This window comes from Urtica dioica, chromosome 12 (assembly GCF_054948205.1).
Source record: "Urtica dioica subsp. dioica isolate 48M chromosome 12, U.dioica_male_clone48M_v1_H2, whole genome shotgun sequence".
Lineage (NCBI taxonomy): Eukaryota > Viridiplantae > Streptophyta > Magnoliopsida > Rosales > Urticaceae > Urtica > Urtica dioica.
In genome coordinates, this window is record NC_142767.1 from 9,704,161 (window position 1) to 9,720,990 (window position 16,830).

Genomic DNA, 16,830 nt, shown 5'->3' on the forward strand with positions numbered 1-16,830 from the left:
ATCGTCTAGTTATTTAAATATTAAAAATATAAGAAAATTCGTGTTTAGCACTCTCATAATATGTCGAATACGTATTTTCTTAGTTTGATGAACTATGCACTTAACTATTATATAATTAGACTAAAAAATTTCACATGAAAATGACTTATATACAGCCCTAAAAAAATGCACCTAAAAGAAAGGGTGTCTTTGTTTACCTTTTTTCCCATAGCAAACAGTTAGAAGTTTTCTCATAGGAATCCAAGTGTGAACTTCAAATATTAGTACTTCGAAATGATCATTACATTATATATTCATCTTGTTTCCCTCACCCACGAAATCATAAACTGGAGATAAAAATATATCATCTCCAATGTAGTATATAGTATCTCCAATGTAGTATTTAGTATAGTCTAATTAGTAATTTCACAACACTTTTAAAGTGGAAGTCGTGGGTTCAACTCTCACCAGTTGCAAAATTACTCTTTAATATATATATATATATATATATATATATATATATATATATATATATATATATATCAACTCCGATTTTTATGTTCCATGTCGTTAGAAAAAACATAAAGAGAAGGAAATATTGTGAAAATGAAAAACTATTTTCTACAACAAATCGACACGCATATAAAAAAATACCAATGGGAAAACACTTGCATAATACAATTTTTAAAACAACTCTTTTTTATATATGTACTAAAACTTAGATTCGAAGTAGAATAACTAAAAACTACATATAATAAACCCAAATAGAGTTGAAAATCATATATGTATATTGTATGAAAATCATATATGTATATTATATCTAATGCGTTATGTCAGATAAAATCAAAATTTTACTTATCTTTAGAAAGTTTACATATTAAAATAAAAATTACGTATATTTTTAATTATCAAATCTTCATCTATTCGTAAATAATAAACTATAATACTGAGTATTTTTTATTTAATTATAATATGATTAAAAATAATATTTTTTAACAATAGTACATATAAAATATTTGCAATCTTAACAAAAATTAAAAGATTAACACTATCGGGTTGGTTTGGTTCAACCCAATCTAACGACTATAAAAAAACCAAACCAACCCGAAATAATTGCGGTTTGATGAGTTGGTTACAACCCAAACTTCATCGGATTTTAATGGGACGGTTTAAAAAAGAGTGCGATTTGATTTGAATGATCGGGTTGTTCGGTTTGGCGGTTTTCATGAACACCCCTAGTTTTAGACAATTTATATATATATATATATATATATATATATATATATATATATTTATATATATATTACGTTATGATCATTATTATAAATTTATTAGTGTCTACACTTATCCATATTGAGAGAAACTAGGGGATTAAGCTCCTTTCAATATTTGCAGATACGACGGCCATAGGTTTTATAACAAATCATTATGAACTTTGTTTGTAAAAAATTCTGGTTGAAAAGTTATCTTCCATATTATGCCGCCAATAAATTTACTTCTATCTGTTATATTTTAGAAACACTTTATCCACAATGAGGTAGGTTTTAATTTATTAAAAAAATAAACAGCAATAACACATCGGTAAAGTGATATAAATCTACCTTAAGGAAAATAAAAAGTGTTGGTATCTACAACCAGGGACGGAGCGACGCAGAAGGAGCTTAAGCCCCCCCTTAATATAATCAAACGTGTGGTCAATGTAAAAGGTACAAAAAAATTATTTATTTACGGGTTAATGATTATTAGATGCTTACTTTATGTGTACGAATATTTTCTTGCTGACTCGTTCTGAATGCTTAGATTATAATCATAGTTGCAGGTATTCGTTTCGCTTTAGAAATCAATGATTAATTAATAATATTTATTGGTTAGCTAATTAAAGTTGTTGAGTAAGCCCTTCCGTGAAGATCATGTAACATGTCAAACTTTTGTCCGGTTGTTTCCCACTGTAAGTTTGTAACTGCTAGAACGTTATGACATTATGTTTGGGTTGGAAAATGCATTTTATTCATTATAATTTATATTAAAAAAAAAAATTCAACGAGATGCTCAGCACAATGCTATCTCGTCGACATTTTGAAATTTCAAGATTTTAAATCGGAAAATTGCGATTTTATCCCAAAAACGAGTTTAAAAAACTTCGACCATATATACACTTAAGTAGCATTTTAATATTAATTGATTCATAAAATTTTCAAAATTTTAATATTTTAACAAAATAATCAAAATTACATTGTTAAAAAAAGAGTTGACATTGTGATCCAATTTTTTTGAAGATTTATATAAGCAGTCTATTCCTTTTAAGTACTTTAATCACATTATTATAAAATTTATAAAAAATCTGATACTTTTATATTTCAGATATTTCATAAATATTGATTAAATTTATTAATATATATATATATATATATATATATATCCATTTAAATAAATGAATATATATATATATATATATATATGTGTCACACACAGGTTATGAAATATTGTTGTGTGAGTTGTGGTGTGGTTAGATTTTGGACACCTCAAAGCTGCACAAAAAGAAGTGCATATATAACATCATACTTATTAGGGCGGGCTAAACAGTTAGCGCAAACAGCCAATTTTTTTAAAAAATAATAGCTCAATTATTAGTTTATTTAGGTAAATAGCTCAAATCCAAATCTAACATTAGAATATTTCAATTTTACCCTTCCTAACTCATGCCACTATTCGAGATCAACGTGGAAAGAATGATCAACCTCGATTCTACACTCTCATCGTTGTCAAAAAGGAAGACGAATTCGAGGATGACGAAGAAGCTAAAAAATGCTCGAGATTCTCCGTCGGCTCGTCGAAGCCATAGCCAAAGCTCAAATGGAAGACCTATGATGGTCTCTTCCATATCAATCCCGAAGACATAGTGGTATATTGATTTTAGATTGGCGATCATCTCGTTCCGACCAAGAGGCCTTTGATTCGGACGCCGTAGCATCTGATCTGCGCTTGGCATACTGGTTGAGATTGTTTCCGAATGAGGACCGTCACAGTTAATCAGATTAACTTTCACAATTAATTAGATTAACTTTCACATTTAATCGGATTAACTATCATAGTTAATACGCGAAGACCTCGCATCAAGGTTCAAGCGACCTGATCGACGCAACCATAGAAACTTTTCGTTGTTTGATATCTTTTCCGAGGGATCGTCACAGTTAATCAAATTAACTTTTATAGTTAATCGGATTAACTATCAACATTAATATGCAGAACTGAACTTACAGAAGCAAGCGAGTCAGGAAAGTCAACTATGATAGACTCCTTGGCGGGGCAGATCGAGCGACGGATTAACCGTGACAGTTAATTTGATTAACTATGACAGCTAATCGCATTTACTGTTTCTCGTCGGAGAAAAAGAAATATGGTGACGAAATCGCTTCGTTTTTCAGGCTACTTCGATGCTGCCACGGCAATCATCTTTTCATGTACTTGTGTGTCGCTTCACGAAGAAACACGATTTTGACCGAAGGACCGGTTCTTGTTTGCGACGAAGATTTTCTCTGTTCCTGATTCTTTCTCAGACCTTTCATCGAAGACAGACTTCAATTCTTATTTTTGGCCTTGTCCATTTCGGTCTGCCCCGATCTACAATCCTTACTACAAATGATAAGATCGAATGACGACAGCGAGTACGTCGGCGACGGCGAGCCGAATGACGGTGTTTGGAAATTTCTAAGGTTGTTCCTCCGAGGCCGAGAGCAAACGACGCTGTGGCCATGGCCGCCGGAGAATCCGGCTTCCATGTCGGCGGTGGAAGCGAGACCGTCGTCTTCCTCCGCGAAGCAGGACTTTCTTGTCGATGTTTCCATGGTTGAGGTGGTTTTTCTTGAGGTTATTCTAGAGAGAGAGAGAGAGAGAGAGAGAGAGAGAGAGAGAGAGAGAGAGAGAGAGAGAGAGTCGAAGAGAGAAGCGTTTGAATCTGAGTGAGAGAGATCGTCAACCAAATTTGGGGAAAATGGTATTTTAGGGGATCTGATTAATGTTGGCTATTTGCCTAAATAAATTCATAGTTTGACTAATATTTTGATCTCCCTCATTTAAAGAGGTTAGATACTAATAAATCTCTAATTATTATCATGATTTGATTTTGCGCCAATGCAAAAATTAGTACTCATATTTGTGATCCTGTGGGATTAATTTGGAAAGCATTCAAGGCCGATCTTCTTGTCAACTTTGAGTAGACTTCTTTGTCTTATTACTCGATTATATAAACAATAAGGGTCGTGCAAAAATGTTGGATAGATTTAATCATTTTAGAAAATAATCTTGGTTTTATATATCTTAGTAAAGACAAACATTTTAATGTAAAATTTGTTAATTCATTTCAGAACAATGAAATGAAACGTCAGCACCAATTTGGTTAGCAATTATAAAAGAATTTAAGAGATAAATTATGATACAAGAAAAAGAGAACCAGAAAGCAATGTTTAATTAGCATCAATTTAATTCACGAAACATGATTAGTGGGGAAAAAAGATTGATCAGCAGAGGAGAGACTTGCAATCTAATTAGCTGTAGATTAGACTAACAATGATGGTCATTTGTAAAGACTTCACTATTATCAGCCATAAAGGTACAACTTTACGATTGTAACTTTTATATTTTGGCGGGGGATTTTGGTCAATATTGTATTTTATATATAAAAAATTTGGGGACCTTGAGCCAAAACCAATATGGACTAACCTTTCGCCACTGGTGGAGGAATTATTTTAAATTATATAATGAAATCTTGTTAAAAAATCTTCTCGTTAATGGTTTATTAAAGTTTCTCTGGTTGATGGCACATCATTATAGGGTCATTAGTTGGAAGACTTGGCTGACATCAACGCGCAACAACTTAAGTGTATAAACCATCATAAAGAATATATATATATATATATATATATATATATATATATATATATATATATATATATATAAGACGAAACCAGGAATCTAGATTAGGGGAGCTAATTTACAACAAAAAATTCAGATGGGGCTGATTTGTAAATTTTGAGGGTAAGAAAATAATATTGCCAAAATCAACTTGGATACATCTTAAACGCACCCCTATGAAAGCAATACATTAATTTATAGGAAGTTCTAGTTAATTGGCCGAATCAAAATATTGGTTTAGCAATCCATATTTATAAATAGCTATGAATTTTAATAAACAAGCCTTAAATGACCAAAATGTTTCACTAATTAATCGTATTACGAATATAAGCCAATAAATAAGATAACTAAATAGAAAAAAAAAATAGAACAAAACTTAACCCTTCTTATTTTGATGTTCCAAAATCCTGAAAATTCAAAACATATCAACAAACATCATAATTACTCAATTTGAGAAATATAGGTACTTAACTCCTGAAATTATAACAACAAGATATGTTTGTAATAGTCAAAAGCTATTACTACAACAACTACTAGTTACAATCGCGGTCAATATAGCAGCTGATGTCCGAAATGTCGCGACTAACCCCTAAAATATTAATTGTCACGACTAAAATTGTTGTGACTATTGATCCAGTTCGTTATAGTGTACAAGATATATAGAAACTTGTTTATATATAGTTTTATATACTAATTAATAACATACTACTAAACTTTGATCTATGTCGGCTCTCATGAAGTTCGTTCTGGAGTGCATATGAGTGTGAGTATCTCTCATGCTCACATCACCTTGGACATTAGAGGCGTCAGTAGGCGGAAGATGATCAGAATGGTGGGAGGAGAGAGAATCAGTAGAAAAACATAAATGCGAGGAGGGAGAGAGAGAGAGAGAGAGAGAGAGAGAGTTGGTGGTGTAAAGACAAAACATGCATATGTAAAGTTAATTAAGGCTATTTAACCAAAAGTGTAGAACCGTATGTATTGTTGTTACGTTGATTGGTTTTTTATTTTTTTAGTTTGGAAAAACTGTGTCCAAGATGTCCTTCGTCATTCCTAATATCTTGGTACAACATGCGTTGTTTGGCAATATTGCAACAGATCCGATTATTTTTCTATAATGCACTAATTGATACGCTACCAGATTTTATACATCGGATCGGATCAAGGCAATCGATATGGAAAGCCTAGCAATGCGGAAATTGTAAGGTTTTGACTCCTATAAAAGAGATACTTTTCCCTTAAGAGTCTGGTTAGACACTTAGAGTTTTTATGACAGTCTTTGAGCAAAAACATTGTTATTCTTTGTGTTGTTTAATTATTTCTTGTTCTTTATTGTCGTTGTTCATGCAATTGACCGAGTTGGGTTTTTATTCGTAGTATAGTACATCACGTATAATTATAACCATTGATCAACTACTTGGTGTGTAGGTTGAGTGAAAATGATGGGATTCAGATTCTGGGGGAGCTTGAATCGGAATTCACTAGGGTAGTTTTGAAGTATAAGAGTATGTGAAAGGTGATCATTTAGATTGGAACACATTGTACTTATTCTACCAGTTGATAGTGAAATTTATTTCCACTGTGAGTATCATCTCTCCAGACGTAGGCACGATTTGCCAAACTGGGTTACCTTTCCATTGTCTCATAATTTGCATTTTTAATTCTCGCATTAATCTGGTAAATTGATATTGTCATTGAACTTGCTATAACATCTTAAGAGACACTACTTAAAGCAGTTGACACATTTTATCAATTGGTATCAGAGCGGCACCCAGCGTTTCTTGGGTGTGCTCCTTGGTTACTAACTGTTTTTGCGAAGATGGATGTGTTTAGGGGAAAGAGGTTCTGTCACTCGTGCTTCTCTGCTCGATGGCTTTAATTATGCTTATTAGAAAGTCAGAATGTGTGTTTTTATCAAGTACATCGACCATAAAATTTAGAGAGCGGTTGTTTATGGTTGGAGCCATCTAACGATGATGTTTGAAGATAAATTCACTGTTGTGAACATGCCTGACAAGAATGTATTCAAGCTGATCAACCCACAGTGCTAATGATAAGGTGTTCGTGCCTTTGTTGCTAGATTTAAGTTTGTAAATAAGACGGGCTTAATTATTTCACTTAAAACTATAACGTGCAGATCGATGTGATTAATATTTTTTTTTGTAATTTATAAAGAATAAAATCGTGTTTTAAATGATCGTTTGTACACCGACACAATGCAAATGGTTGTCATACTCTTTGTTATAGGGTTTGAATACAGACTAATTATAAAGCAATACATATGTGGAACGTGAACGTAGCTAAATGTAATATAAAGTTAAAAGCCAATGGATATCATACATGAATAGAATAAATTAAAAACAAATAACAAAAAAAAAGGAACAAATTGAACATGCCCGCGGAACAAAAATATTTAAGTCGCCTAAACTAGTTAGAGATGTCTTTTCGTTAGCAAAATGCGCATGGATTATTTATTTAAAGCGTGAAAGTTGACGAATACATATTATTAATACAATGATATTCAACATGATTCTGATTATTCGTATGAAAAGTCTTGCATTGCATGATTTCTTTTCATCATTAAGTAGAGGATTTCATTATTCTCCCGATTGTTCGCAAATATTGACAAATAATTTTGAACAAAGTATGCGAAAAGCTGCGGCCAACCATTTTTAAAAATTATAAGAAAACCAACAATATTTACAGGAATACAAATAAAATTTCTTTTCAGCAACCGTGATACAAAGATCATTTTAAAAAAATGTAAACCAGATCAAATACTTTTTACCTCATAGAACACTCACAAAAAACATCAGCTATTATGTTTAAATATGATCTCATATGTAAATTAAGCTTAAGAAAACTTCTTGTAAGCTTTGATGATGTATTTTGTGGGATAAAATGAATGTTTATTGAAAAAAAAAAAAAAAAAAAAAAAAGGTTGTATTTTTGTCTTAAAAAGTAAAGATACACGTTCTAATTTGCGGTGTGAAAAAAAATAAAATAAAAAATTCGCAATTTAATCTAGACTATCAATTTTTAAAATTGCAAATCTGCTTTAAAATGATTTTTTTTATCTTAACTGGCTCAGTCTAATTATTTAGACCACTCCATAGCGGTCCATAGCGGCCCGGTCCGATATCGAAATTTGAAACCGATTTAGACCGGACCAGACCGGTTTCTTTATTCATTATTTATAATTTTAAGATATAAAACTCTATTAATATGAGTTTACTATCTTAATTAATAGAATGTTTATATTTATGTTTTTTTAAAATAACTGTATATCTAATCTCTTATTAAATATGTAATAGAAGTTTTAAAAAAAAAAAAAAAAATTAAAACGGCTACCTGACGAAGCCAGTCTAAAATGGTTTAGTTCAGCTTGTTTTGTTTTCTTGAACGATCTGGTCCAGTCTAAATTTTTTTCAAATCTTTTAAAAGAGTGCGGTCTGATTTAGATTAGATTGGACTCGAGCCTACAATAAACTTGCAATAAGACTAAGAATAAAATAGATAACAAAAAAACATGAGTTTTTCAGTTGGAATAAGTCAAAAAAATTGCTTTCTAGCTAAATGGCTTACGAGTTTTGATTGTATCACCTTTTCTTTATTATCTTTTGTACTTTATTGCTACATGATTTTACCTTCCGATGGAACTAAATGTGGCTGGACCAGCATTGTTGATTAAGCAAAGAAAATTCAAAAATTAAAAGCTCAACACTCTAGTATGTCATGATAGGTGAGAAGTCCCCCAAAATATCACATTCAAAAGACTATTGAGGAACAATTTAGCCCACATAAGAAATTATAATTGTCTATTTTTATTTGAAATATATGTCGTAATAAAAAATGGCCCTTTCTTGTTCCTTATCTTATTTCTTGATAGGTTTAACTAAAAATCAATGGTATATAGACTCATAGGCTTAGCACTTGATTGTTCAACCTTTACACCAAAAGAGAGTGTTGATTTTGACAATACAAGCTACAAAAACTAGAATCAGTTTTGACCAGATTCATATTGAGCTTTCGAGAGGGAAAAAAAGATGAGTTTTGTAACTGATTAAGCCAATTCAAACTTAAGAATTTCATTCTGTCATACGTTTCAAATTTTTTTGATTTATAGCCATTTTGCTTATGTGGCATATTGTTTATACCATTTTTACCCTTATTAATTAGTTAATATAATTTATTTTCGAAATTAATAAAATTTAATTTATTATTCAAAATCCATAATTATTAGGATCTCAGTTATCTCTCTATCTCTCTCTCTCTCTCTCTATTTTTCATGTTCACACACTCTCTCTCTCTTTTCTCTCTCTCGTCACATCTCTCTCTCTCTCTCTCTCTCTCTCTCTCTCTCTCTCTCTCTCTCTCTCTCTCTCTCTCTCTCTCTCTTCACATTTTTTTAGTTATGAACAAATGTCAAAAACATAAAAACCGCAGTTAATAATCGTTAATAACTGTTAATAGGTTTCTGCTTTAACTAATAGTCGGTAATAACTGTTAATAAGTTTATGGTAGAAACCTATTAAGAATTATTACCGACTATTAACTGCGAGATGCTTTTTTTTAAACTCTGTTATGAATAAAAATGTAACAAAGAGAGGGAGAGAGAGAGAGAGAGAGAGAGAGAGAGAGAGAGAGAGATAGAGAGAGAGAGTATTTAGGTATAAATAAATTATTTTCATTTAATTTATTTTTTATAAATAATTAGAGGAAAAAATAAGGGTAATTATGTCTTATTGCATGAAAGATTGGCTAATTATCAAATATTACTAAAACGTTGGCTATTTCACAATTCTAAGCTTTAAAAAGGCTAATAAGCTAGAGCGCTCAAAAAAGATTCATAACGAGCTATCAGTTTTCTTGAGTTTTTTTTTTTTTTTTTGGTGTGGAAATTGTTTCGCTTTTTCAAAACTAATCACAAAGATAAGAATAAATATCTAAATTTTTATCACAAAAAGAGTATTTTTCAAGTTATAAGCCGTTATTTTTCTTGATATCTACAATTTGTTTTAATGATTTAATATTTTAGGCTTTATTTAATTTTACATTACGCTATTTAATTATCTACAATTTTACACTACGCTATTTAAAAACCCACTAATTTAAAATTATTTTTCATGTAATTTTCATATATTCTTATCCCAATTTATGAGAACCTTTTGTTACTACAAGACGATATATGCTTCTAAAATAAAGACGTATATACTATTATATTTCTACAAATAAACCCGTAATTCATACCGTTGAAGATTTCTTTTCGGACAGTGTAGTAAATTGGCCATTCTAAAACTTAGATTTGCAAAGTAACCATTTTTAAATAGTTTTTGCTAATTAGCCAACAACCATTATTACCAAGTGAAAAAAGACAAAATTACTCTTTAAACATTCACGTCCATTTACACAAAATTATTACTTGAAATAAGAAAATAAATAATAAAAATAAATGTTAATAATAACTATCCATCAAACAAGGTAATAAATCAGTCAAGTTATTATTTTCCATAAAAAAAAAAAAAAGAAAAAAAAAACAGAAAAAATATCATGAAAAAGATGAACCGGTCACGTAATACAATAATTTATGATAATTAACTGTGCATTAACCCAGAAAAATATACTGAAGAAGATGAATAACTGCGAATTAACTATAATTAACTAATATTAACTGCGCAAAAACATAACATCCTGAAAAACGAGTACATTATTTACAGTTATTATTAAAGATGGCCATATGGGATCCCGCGGGATCCCATTTCCCGTATTTTTGGTACCATATGGGAAGTGGGAAAAAACCATATTAGGAAATATGGTACCGGGACTTTTGTCTCAGAACCATCCGGGAAATGGGACGAAACCGGGATCCCCGTTTAGCACCATTTAGTACCATATTTTTTAAAATTGTATTTTTTAATTGAAAATATATGAATTTTTAAATGCATTCATGATTAAAATAAGATGAAAAAAATAAAAACGGGAAATATGGGAATCCCGGAACCGCGAAATATGGTACCGAGAATTCCCAGTACCGTGGATATCCCAGCCATAATGAATTACATTCCAAGCAACAGAAAGAACAGTGAACAAAACTGTGTGCACTAACTTTTTACCACACAAGGTTGAAATGTAGTGACGGCAATAGGAGAAAGAGAAAATGTAACGTTATGGGGAAAAAAAATGGACAAGCTTTTGAAAGACAATGGGTAGTGAACAAATACCATAGACCAATTCAAACCGTCAAGACCACTCTCGCCATATCATCTAAAATGAATTCGGAGAGACATAGCTTCTTCTAGATAGCAGGATCAGAACTGGACATGTGATGAATAAACGTTATTATGGGATCAAGAATTGCACGGACATCCACATTACAAGCATAAATAAATTCTTCACAACATTGAAGAGGCAAATTTTGTATCGCCAAGTATTATCCAAAATCAGTATTAACCAACAAAGGCTTAAATGGTTGGGTATTGAGTAAGCAAGTGGAATCTGTTTTCGTTTCTTAAATGCTATGGGATTGGCCAAGTCACAAATTAAACCCTGCATTAAAGTAAAACTCGCATCGTTATTTCTTTTCAAGAAAATCTCCAGTTTATTGTACTTTGTTGTAAAATGGTTGGTCATATAAATGAGTCATCATGGCGATCATTGACATTTCACTATGGCTGGCCATTATTATTCTAGCTTGAGTTTCAAAAATGGACATTTTCTTAGCAAGTCCAAAATATTAAAGCACTTGTAACAGACCCCAAGTGAGGTTTATCCATAGAGAATAGAGTTTTCACATACAAAGGCCTGAGGCAACTTTAAAGAACTAATTGATTAGTATCTTCCTACAAATGATTGTTGACAACATACCTTATCTATTTTTCTTCTGTAGTACACTTCTTGACAGGTAATAGAATCATTGTCATAATCTATGAACAGGTCCGGTCAGAAGGGATTGCAACAGAGAGTCAGAAGGACTAAGGCAACCATTGAAGACCAAGCGACGGGTGTTTTCAGATAGAGACTTCGTAATGGCTTTTACGCTAGCTATATAGTCCTTTTTATCACGAGCTTCCGCTCCATCAGCAACCTATTTTAGCAACAAGTTCATCAATCAGAAAGATATTTTAACATATGTCTACAGGGGTTAATATAAAACTATCTTCATGAGCTTCAGAGAGTAAACCTAGATTAGCGTGGAAAGTTGTGCTTTTAACTAACAGCAAACATTTTTTTGAAACTAACTAACAGCAAACATGAACATGTAATCAAATTGTCAAAACATTTTTAACATATCTTACTACATCCTGATCAAGATATGAAGTGGAAATTTTAAGAAACCTACATTTTACTGAAATGCTAAAAACATGATTATCATGATCTTAAGTTGAAAATATGTCTCAAATCATGGAATAATATATAAATATAATTCAAAACATGATTATCACAAAATTACTGTCACTTGTGCTGGCAATTTAACCCCCAAACGCATCCCAATATCATAGCTTAATTAAAGAAATGATTTGTTTTGTTTACCAGTAAAGATACTCCAGATATGTCAATGGCCTGTGAGGCAATCAGCTCCAAAAGTCTCCCAGGCGTTGAAATAAGAAACTCTGGTTCACAATTCTTCAGACTAACAAAGGAAAAAACTTATCTAAATTAGAAACAGAAAGCGTAGATAACTTCAGTCACAGAAATGAATTTCTAGCGACAATATATATTGTGCAGGAATGCAGAGGCAACAACCCTAAAAGTCTCTATACAATAAGTTGCAAAATGCACATTTCGAAGATTATCCAGAAAAAAATTGCTTGTAATGAAGTCTTGAATTCTGAAAGTTTTCCCACAATATTATTTACATACCCTTGAATCTGGTGATCTAAGGAAGCACCAGGATGTATACTCACTGTATGAACTCCATGAACTTTCAATGATTTGCACACTGTGCGGGCCTGAAAATTAATCAAAATTATAGAAAAATCAAATAAGATAACTATTTACGAAAACACCTTAACAGATAAACAAGAAACTACAGTTAGAATACCACCTATTCTTCCATGGAATAAAATTAAACTATGTAGCCTTTCATTCATTTTTCACGTCATAGAAACAACAAGAACATTAATCTTCTAAACTTAGCAAGTTTAACAAACGGCAATGTGTTCGAGAGAGTGCAAGGTAAGACCACGGGGCACAAACCTTCACGGCTTTTTCTTGAGAGGGCACGAGAAACAAGAGAAACGGGCTGGAACTCGACAACCCTTCTTCATCCTTCCTAGAAATGGCATCGGCGGCGGTGCTTACAATCCACGCGATTTTCTCTTCGTTAGAACACGTCCCACTTCCATCAAGCATGTCCTTTCCAGCCGAGTAACGTTTCCAAAACTCAATCCCCCAAGCACTGGCAAACCAAGGTTTGTCCTCCTCCGTGACGCATGTCCCGTCATTACGCAATGAACTCTCGATTTCGTGCAAGCACATGAGAAGATACTTTGATGGGCAATCGGAACGATCATCAACGCCTCCGCTCTTGTTTACTCGATTTCTAGAAGCCGCTTTTGCGTCAGAAACCTTTTTAAAAGCTTCCGGGTTCTTCTTACCATTCCTGTCATTGAACGGATCGTCAGGGCTCGGGAGGCTAAAACACATCCCCTGTAGTACCAAAACATAGAACGAGAAATGAAATACATTAGCAAAACTCCTGCTCTTATTCCAGAAAATCCCAAATAATATCATATCTGAAGAAAAAAAAATTGGTCTCCGACAAAAAAAAATCAAAGAAACCCTAGATATCAACATTTACAACAAAACTAAAGCATCAATCTAAAAACCGGGAATTCCAAGTAGTAGAGCACGTGACCTTGGAAAGAGCACATTCCACATTCACATTCGGAAATGAAGTTAAAACCGGTGGGTTTGAACAAAACCTAAAAATCGCAATCTTAAGTAGGGCATTAAACAATACACTTGACATTCACATTATTCCACATCCACACACACAGATAATCGAGTTTCTCGATTCTCAAAAATAGTTTCAGATAAAAACAAAAATTAAAACCAAAGTGGAACCAAAAAATACAAAGCTCTGCAGCGAAAGTACCTGGCATTTGCGGCGGACGCCAGACTTGCGGCGCTTTTTGGCGGCGATGAGGGCGGCGACGCGGGAAGAGACGGCGGAGGAAGAGGTATCGGGACGAGCGTTGATTTTCTTCCTCGCCGCTTTGTTCCTCTTCTTCCTCACTGCGTCATCTCCTTTGGCCATTGAGAGAGAGGTCGGCGAGGTTTTGTGTGTTTGGGGTTTAGGCTCTTCTTCAGTTGTTGGGAATGGAGGGTGGTTCTGTTATTTCTTTTTTCGCAAAGGGTTTTTCGGTCTTTTCGGACTTACTGAAAAGGCCGGAAAAGGCCCAAAACCAAGCTACATGTCCTTTCCCCCTCTTTCCTTTATTCTCAATTTAATTTTGAGAGTTGAACTCAAATATTAGTGAAACTGAAATTATTTCCGAAATCAACTAATCAAAAGAATATTTAAGATAAATGTTTTAGTGAGCCCCACAGAGGCACGTCAACAAATCCAGTATTTTTTTCTAGGTTTGTTGACATACAACTATGGGGCCACTAATACATTTGTCATAATTGTGGTTTTAGTTTATTTTGGGAAAAATCTTTAATTTTATAAATATTCAAGTCCAACTCCCTTTGATTTATTTGAAAACCCTTTTGGAGAGAGAGAGAGAGAGACCACAATTTGAAAACCTCCACTCAACCGCCGCCCAACCTTTGATCACAATTGAAAAATTATCTTCAAATGAAACCTGGTTTGGTTGATGATTTTTTGACATTATTTCTATTTTTTTTTTTTTTTTTTTTTGCAATTTTAGCAAACAAGTTAGCATTAAATGGTTTTTATGTTTTGGAACTTGGTTGAATTTGTGTATATTGTGTATAGGGTTGGAAAGGGTATTTATCTGAAGAATCCATCGGAGAACACCCCTTAATGGTCTACGGCGGACCAGGAAGCACATATAACTTGTCCACACAAGATTCGAATGAGAACTGAAGAATGCCCAGTTTCATCTCTTTTAAACCACGATACGATTTATTCTGAGCGACATGCTATTCAGCATTTTCCTATCAACGAGTTGGACTTTCTCTCGCTCTCCGCTGCAACACTACATTCTTCACTAGGAAGGACATAGCATGTAGGGTTGTACAAAACAGAACCGAAAATGGGATAAAACCGAACCGAAACCGAAATCTGGAGCCACGTCAGATAATCGAAATTCGGATTCGGATAACCGATCCGGTTTCAAAAATTGGACCGGATATCGGATTTGATTTTAAACAAATTTGGATATCGGTTATATAACCGAATTTTTTTATTTAAATAATTAAATAAAAATAATTAAACATAGGTCTTTCACAACCACCTAGACCATGATTTTGAAAAAAAAAACAAAACAAAACAAAAAAAAACAAAAACAAAAACAAAAAAAAAAACTCCACAACATTTTTTACCTAACTTTTATTTTTATTTTTAGACTATGAATTATTATTTTAGAGCTTTATATGACTCGTTTTGTACTCGTATTTAAATCATTGTAATAATTTTAGAACTAGATATGTATTTTAAAAAATGGATAGCCAGTTTGTTTAAACCGGATATAAAACTGGATCCGAAATTTAAAGAATCGGATAACCGAATTTTGAAAAACAGATATTGGACCGGATATTGGATATAAGAAATCGGATAACCGAATTTCGGTTTTAGACTAAACTGGACCGGATATTGGGCCGAATTTTTAAAAACCGAATATTTGGATTCGGATATAAAAAATGTAAGAAACCGAACCGAACCGATCCAGTTTCAGCCCTAATAGCATGTTTAGAGTCCTTCACAGTAAAATTCGAGTTTAACTATTGATTATTTAACATTACAGTTTATTATTTGTTTGGGATTCATCTATGATATTTTATTTGACTTATATACCATAATGCACATAATAGTGAGATATTATAGTAGTTGTCCAAATTGTATCACTTAATCACTTTCTTATTGATTTTTGCTTGTTAATCTTCTAAAATAGACACAACAAAAAAGTATATATATTGAATTAGCATAATCATTTTGGGTCTCTAATTCTAATATACAAACATCAAACAGCAACTCTTTTTAATATGTTCATTTTTGTAAATTAACACTTAAAAAAAGTCAACAAGCATGTGTATTATTTTACCAAAATGCAAGTAATGTTGTATGTTACTATGTTAGTAGTTGTTACAACTGTATCGATCTCATTTATTAATTTTTCTCGTCAAGTTACTAAAATATAAATAAAAGCATATTTTTCATATTAATTTAGCTTATTATTAATCATTATGGTCTCTAATCCTAATATATTTGTAATATAACACCTAATTTCATCATGTTCATTTTGTTAACACTTGAAAATTCGTGAGTTCAATCCCCACTAACAGCAAAGTTGTATTAAAAAAAAGTCAACAAAAATTTCCATGAATATATATATATATATATATATATAACAATTAAGAACATATCATTTTCATTTAACAATAAACATATAATTAAGGGGAAGATTACGATGGACTTTAAATGCATGATACATATATAGCATTTGAATAGAACTCTAAAGAAAGAGAGTCTAGATTAGAGTATATAATAACTTATGGTCTATTTACATGAATATTATATTTATGAATTATTTTTTAAATCAATTAGTTTAAAGTGTCCATTTTGTATTTGTTTTTTTAGTAAACTTGTTTTTTGAGTAAACAAGATTTCATTTTATTTTTCCTTCAGCAAGATGCAAGATTGCTGAACTTTGCCAATAAGTTGTTGACACTTTCAAAACTTATATTCTTATAAACATAATTGAGTGGTCAAGTCAACTCCATAATAAGGATGGAAAAAGAGAAGTCATGGAG

At 32.1% G+C, this 16,830-nt stretch overlaps 1 protein-coding gene across 2 annotated transcripts; it reads right to left on the reverse strand.

Moving 5' to 3' along the window:
* Positions 1-10,926: 10,926 nt before the first annotated feature.
* LOC149378996 (P-loop containing nucleoside triphosphate hydrolases superfamily protein) lies at positions 10,927-14,293 on the reverse strand. Of its 2 annotated transcripts, none has more exons than XM_089602204.1 (6): positions 13,988-14,291; positions 13,087-13,539; positions 12,751-12,839; positions 12,421-12,520; positions 11,755-11,974; positions 10,927-11,204 (listed from the first exon to the last, which is right to left on the reverse strand). In XM_089602204.1, exons 1-5 carry the CDS (start codon positions 14,147-14,149, stop codon positions 11,807-11,809), a joined length of 972 nt encoding a protein of 323 aa, XP_089458330.1. In that variant the 5' UTR covers positions 14,150-14,291; the 3' UTR covers positions 10,927-11,204; positions 11,755-11,806. The 2 variants fall into 2 exon arrangements, with proteins under 2 accessions (XP_089458330.1, XP_089458331.1); XM_089602205.1 differs by lacking the exon at positions 10,927-11,204 and adding an exon at positions 11,212-11,436 and having other exon boundaries at positions 13,988-14,293.
* Between the last annotated feature and the right edge of the window lie 2,537 nt (positions 14,294-16,830).

Bases quoted from the DNA above. Each gene is read 5' to 3' on its own strand.
- LOC149378996 (XM_089602204.1), bottom strand. From the start codon at position 14,149: ATGGCCAAAGGAGATGACGCAGTGAGGAAGAAGAGGAACAAAGCGGCG. The intron at 12,521-12,750 runs GTATGTAAATAA...TTCCTTTGTTAG, and splicing joins TTAGATCACCAGATTCAAGG to TCTGAAGAATTGTGAACCAG. The intron at 11,975-12,420 runs GTAAACAAAACA...TTGCTAAAATAG, and splicing joins TATCTGGAGTATCTTTACTG to GTTGCTGATGGAGCGGAAGC.